At 43.4% G+C, this 6,204-nt stretch overlaps 1 protein-coding gene across 1 annotated transcript in view; it reads left to right on the top strand.

Annotated features, from left to right (window-relative positions):
• The first annotated feature begins 5,125 nt into the window (after window positions 1-5,125).
• LOC116987308 (MLX interacting protein) overlaps window positions 5,126-6,204 on the top strand; it is a 58,268-nt gene continuing 57,189 nt past the window's right edge. Inside the window, exon 1 of the mRNA XM_033043228.1 lies at window positions 5,126-5,588. Within this exon, the coding sequence (XP_032899119.1) occupies window positions 5,284-5,588 (305 nt within the window). The 5' untranslated portion in view covers window positions 5,126-5,283. The remainder of the gene's footprint in view (window positions 5,589-6,204) is intronic.

Genomic DNA, 6,204 nt, shown 5'->3' with positions numbered 1-6,204 from the left:
TATTTTTTTAATTTTCCATTGACTCCCTTAGCATATGATTACTATTTGCATGCATGCACTACTTAACTACAAATATTAAATCTATCCAAACTTATTGCAAATGAAGTTGCTTACTGTTACCATTTTCCAAACTTTGTATTATCTTTGATTTGTCCGTTGGTATGTTTTTTAGATTTGGATATTTAAAACGTTAAAAAAAACAAAAAAAACACTCCTCCAGGTCAAATTTGATGGGAAAAACATATCCAATAATGCACCATTTTAGTAACCGTATATAAATAAGAAAATGCAAGGCATACAAAAATTGCTAAACATACATGTTGGAAATATGTGTAGTAATGCCATTTTCTTTTGCCCTATGTTATATTCCAAGTGAATTCCTTTATGAACTCTGGATCAAATCCATATTTTGAGTTAATTTGGGGATAACTTTTGGGTTATCGAAGCAGCCATATCTGGGCTAGTTCTGAAAAATATTATTCAACTTGTCGGCAAAGATGAGTGGGAAGCAAGAGGATTGGGTAATGGTTAAAGAGCAACAGAAGATAACTAAAAATACAATATGGGGAGAAAAGATGAGGTACGAAGGTAAGCAAGCCAAGAATATAAAGGAGGATGGTAAAAGCTTCTTTAGGTATGTGAAGAGGAAAAAATTAGTTAAGACCAAAGTTGGACCCTTGAAAACTGAAAAAGGTGAATTTATTATGGGGAACAAGGAAATGGCAGATGAGTTGAACAGGTACTTTGGATCCGTCTTCACTAAGGAGGACACAAACAATCTTCCTGATATAGTAGTGGCCAGAGGATCTGGGGTGACGGAGGAACTGAAGGAAATCCACATTAGGCAGGAAATGGTGTTGGGTAGACTTATGGAACTGAAGACTGATAAATCCCCAGGGCCTGATGGTCTGCATCCCAGGGTACTTAAGGAAGTGGCTCTAGAAATCATGGATGCATTGGTGATAATTTTGCAATGTTCTATAGATTCAGGATCAGTTCCTGTGGATTGGAGGGTAGCTAATGATATCCCACTTTTTAAGAAAGGCGGGAGAGAGAAAACGGGGAATTATAGACCAGTTAACCTAACATCAGTGGTGGGGAAAATGCTAGAGTCAATTATAAAAGATGAGATAGCCGCACATTTGGATAGCAGTAACAGAATCGGTCCGAGTCAGCATGGATTTACGAAGGGGAAATCATGCTTGACTAATCTTCTGGAATTTTTTGAGGTTGTAACTAGTAAAATGGACATGGGAGAGGCAGTGGATGTAGTGTACCTGGACTTTCAGAAAGCATTTGATAAGGTCCCACATAGGAGATTAGTGGGCAAAATTAGGGCACATGGTATTAGGGGTAGAGTGCTGACATGGATAGAGAAGTGGTTGGCAGACAGGAAACAAAGAGTAGGGATTAATGGGTCCCTTTCAGAATGGCAGGCAGTGACTAGTGGGGTACCGCAAGGCTCAGTGCTGGGACCGCAGCTATTTACAATATACATCAATGATTTGGATGAAGGGATTCAAAGTAACATTAGCAAATTTGCAGATGAGACAGAACTGGGTGGCAGTGTGAACTGTGAGGAGGATGCGATGAGAATGCAGGGTGACTTGGACAGGTTGGGGGAGTGGGCAGATGCATGACAGATGAAGTATAATGTGGATAAATGTGAGGTTATCCACTTAGGTATAAAAAACAGGAAGGCAGATTACTATAAATGGCGTCGTTGGGAAATGGGGAAGTGCAAAGGGATCTGGGGGCCCTTGTTCATTAGTCTATGAAAGTAAGCATGCAGGTACAGCAGGCAGTGAAGAAAGCAAATGGCATGTTGGCCTTTATAACAAGAGGAATCGAGGGGGTCCTTCTGCAGTTGTACAGGGCCCTAGTGAGACCACACCTGGAGTATTGTGTGCAGTTTTGGTCCCCTAATTTGAGGAAGGACATTCTTGCTATTGAGGGAGTGCAGCGTAGGTTTACAAGGTTAATTCCCGGGATGGCGGGACTGTCATATGCTGAGAGAATGGAGCGGCTGGGCTTGTACACTCTGGAGTTTAGAAGGATAAGAGGGAATCTTATTGAAACATAAGATTGTTAAGGGTTTGGATACGCTAGAGGCAGGAAACGTGTTCCCGATGTTGGGGGAGTCCAGAACCAGGAGCCACAGTTTAAGAATAAGGGGTAAGCCATTTAGAACGGAGACGAGGAAACACTTTTTCTCACAGAGTTGTGAGTGTGAAATTCTCTGCCTCAGAGGGCAGTGGAGGCCAGTTCTCTGGATACTTTCAAGAGAGAGCCAGATAAGGCTCTTAAAGATAGCGGATTTGGGATATGGGGAGAAGGCAGGAACGGGGTACTGATTGGGGATGATCAGCCATGATCACATTGAATGGCGGTGCTGGCTCGAAGGGCCGAATAGCCTACTCCTGCACCTATTGTCTATTGGCTCCACCTCTTACTAGGGAGTAGAACTTGCTAGACTAGCAGCCCAGATGTGGCAAAAAGTGAAAATCAAATCAAATTGAAAGACAAAGGATTCAAGACTCATTACCTTCCTCCGAGGCATGTTGCTCTTTTTGTGGTGTTGCTTTTAATGTTTGAAGGCTTTTGATTTGGATGCTTTCCATTCGGACTTGGTTCATGATATAATAAGTTTACGGTTTAAGAAAGAACGGCAGATGCTGAAAAAATCGAAAGTAGACAAAAACGCTGGAGAAACTCAGCGGGTGAGGCAGCTTTTATGGAGCGAAGGAATAGGTGACGTTTCTGGTCAAGACCTTTTCAGTCTGAAGAAGGGCCTCGACCCAAAACGTCACCTATTCCTTTGCTTAAGCGTCTTCTGTAATACATTAAATTCTAAGTTATGTTTTGAGAAAAACTTTTTTGAAGGACTATTTGACACTAGGGTTAAAAATGATAAATTTGTCAACATTTGTAATTTATGGACGTATTCCTATAAGCATAGGAAATTGGCAGTGGATAGTTTATTGGTATGTATAAACGTGATTGATCTGAACAATTTCTTGCTGTTTGCCTGATTATTGGCACATCTATTGAGATGAGGGAAAAACATTGTATGCTATCCTGTCAAATTATACATGAGTACAATCAAGTGATACACATTTACAACAGGTATTGAGGAAAAAAATATCAGATTGGAGAATAGTGTTACAGCATCATAGCGTTACAGTTACAGAGTGCAGATACAAATAGTGCATGGTCCGCAATGAGGTAGGTTGGAAAATCTGGACTACACCCTAGTTTATAAAAGGAAGACTATTTATAAATCTGATTACAGCAGGGAAGTTATTCCTAAAACTGATGATATGTTTTTTAACTTTTCTATCTCCTGCCTGACGGGAGAGGGGGGGAACGAAGAAAGTTCTTTACCATATTAGCTGCTTTCTTAAGGCAGCGTGAAGTGTAGACAGACTCGATGGTGGAGAGGCTGGCCTGTGATGGATTGGGCTATCATTTGTTGTAGCCCAATTGTTTGCATTTGTGGGAAGAGCTGTTGCCAAACAATGCTGTGATGCATATCGATGAATGCTTTCTACGGTGCATCTGTAGAACTTGTTAAGAGTTGTTGGAGACATGCTGAACTCCCTGGTGTGCGTTCTTGTCTGTAGCTTCATTGTAATTGGTCCAAATTGTTGGTGATGTTTGTAGCTAGGAATGGGAAGTGCTCAACCCTCTGCACTTCAACACCATGTTGATTGGTGTACTCCACCTTGCATCTGAAGTTAATAACTCGTTCTTTCATCTTAATATTGAGGGAGAGGTTGGCTTTTCTTGTAAAATTGTAAATAAGCAGAAGTTGGTCCCACAGTCTTAAGAGTATAAGCGGCTGTGAACACAATCTTGCCAGGCACCAATGTTTACCATGGATGATGTGTTATTGCTTATTCTCACTGTGGTCAATGAGTCAGTGAGTTGGGGATCCAATTGTAAAGGGGGTGTTGTTTTCTAGGTCCAAAAGTTTGGAAATTAGGTTAGTTTGGATAATGGTGTTGAAGATGGAGCTATCTTTAATAAATAGGAGGCGTCTTTGTTCTCTAGATGTTCCAGGGATGAGCGAAGGGTCACGGAATCTGCCATGGACAAGTTGGGTGGTAGATGGATCACTCCAGGTGGTCCAATTTCCAGAAATGTAGTTTGGGGCATGGATCGATAGGCATTCTTGGTTGTGTAGCAGTGATCAAAGGTGTTTTGGCCTCCAGCAGTTAAGCGTGTTTTGGCCTCTGGGGAAGCCTGATACTCTGAACCCCTATTCTAATATCCTCCTTCCCCCAATCCCAGTACTCCGTTTGTTGTTCATGAATCAGTACCAAACCAATTGTCAGAAATATTTAAGTTTAGTAATAGACTTGCTGAGTAAGCGCCCAATATGTAATAAATTGTAATTGTTTATCTATTAACCCCACGTACTATTATCGATTGACAGCGACATTAACTCCGCAGACCAGGCAGCATCTCTGCAGAACATGAATAGGTGATGTTTTGGGTTGAGACCCTTCTTCAGACTGATCTTTATTCCTTTTGCGTATTAACCCAGTAGCTTCCGCAGTTCCTGATTTCTATGTGTCATTCATTGAAGGATGTGCAAATCTAACACCAAGGATCTTGACCTCCTTCTTGACCCTCCCATCTAGATTAGAGCATAATATTTAATGTTTTCATATAATTGCTTCAGAAGATTTGGTCCAAAAGCTGCACTGGAATGGTTCACGAATACTACAACCTTTATCATAAAAACTATCTAAGGCATGTGGGAACATAACTAGCTCACTGTTACATCAGTCTTGGTTCAAAATCCTGGAACACCCATCCAGCATTGTATGAGTGCATATTCTTTTTTTTTAATAATAAAAATGCTCCCCACATGCCTCACTGCTATTATTATTTAAAAAAATTTAATCACTATGTTTTTGTCTGGCTAACGCTAAGAAAAAAACGAGTGGAAAATTGTTCGTTTGTACAGCCACTGCCAAAGATCTTGGCCACTGCTGCTAATGCAGGCACCCCGAGTGGGCGTTGTCGGTGCTGTGGCCAATGGCGAGCGGCGGCTGGCCGGTTGCCATGCGCCTTTAAGAGAGCCGAGCTTGTGATTGGTCTGGACTGCCTCCCTCCCCCCTCTGTCCTCCGTCCTGCCATGATGTCACCGCAAGCTGCCGATTGAAGGCAAGAGTGGGAATGTGGCTGTGGAGAAAGAGTTGCCACTTGCTCGCCTCCCCTCGCCCTCGCCGCCGCCACAGCAGCAGCAGCAGCAGGATCCACTAGAGCGCCGGGATGGCCAAAGACGAGTTCCTGCTGCGCTCGGCCGGGGCGCCGGTGATCATCAAGCAGGAGCCCGACGACGACTCGGACGCGGACGAGCCGAATTTGAAGAAGTCGGACGAGCTTCAGATCATCCACAGCGGGCATTTCATGGTGTCGTCGCCGCACCGAGAGCACCTTCCCAAGAAAGGCTACGATTTCGACACCGTCAACAAGCAAACGTGTCAGACTTACTGCTTCGGGCCGTACAGCGCGTCGCATCTGTCCATCGACGCTTCGCTGACCAAGCTGTTCGAGTGCATGACCCTGGCCTACAGGTGAGGAGCGGACGGGCGGCCTTTGTGTACGGGCTGCTCTCATGTCAGTGGGGGAAGGGGCCGCAGGAAACTCGATGCCCGCCTTTGTTTTCCTCTCATCACCCAAGAAGCCGGCGTCACAGACTATTTTTAGACGCTCTTGAGCCATCCTGTTCCTTTCCCGAAGCCCGATAAGGCGGAATCGAAAACAAACCCAAGGGTTTTATTTTCTCCCGCAGGTCAGACCCACGGAGTTCCCCCAACACTTTGTTTTCCTCAAGATTTCAGCATCTGCTGTTCTGTGTGCCTCCGACGGTTTTTTTTTGTTTGTCTCATCCCTGGGCTTTTTTTTACATTTGAGTTTATTTAAGGCTGATGTGTAGGAAAGTTCTGTTTAAAGCGTAAGGAAGGATCATGGTTTAAACGAAATAATGCAGCTGTTTTTTGACCTGGTGGACGAATATTAAAGTAGACCCAGGCTTCTGGATCTGGATCTCTTCCTGCCTTTAACAACAACAATGTCGGGGATTGAAAATAAGGTTGCTCTGGAACTTAAAGTTACAACATTACCAAAATGCCCACTGCATCAAGCTTTAAAATAGGAAAAAAGGACATTCGGCCTATTCCCTCAGTTCGG

This window comes from Amblyraja radiata, chromosome 25 (genome assembly GCF_010909765.2).
Source record: "Amblyraja radiata isolate CabotCenter1 chromosome 25, sAmbRad1.1.pri, whole genome shotgun sequence".
Classification (NCBI taxonomy): domain Eukaryota; kingdom Metazoa; phylum Chordata; class Chondrichthyes; order Rajiformes; family Rajidae; genus Amblyraja; species Amblyraja radiata.
This window is presented reverse-complemented; position numbering and strand designations above follow the sequence as displayed.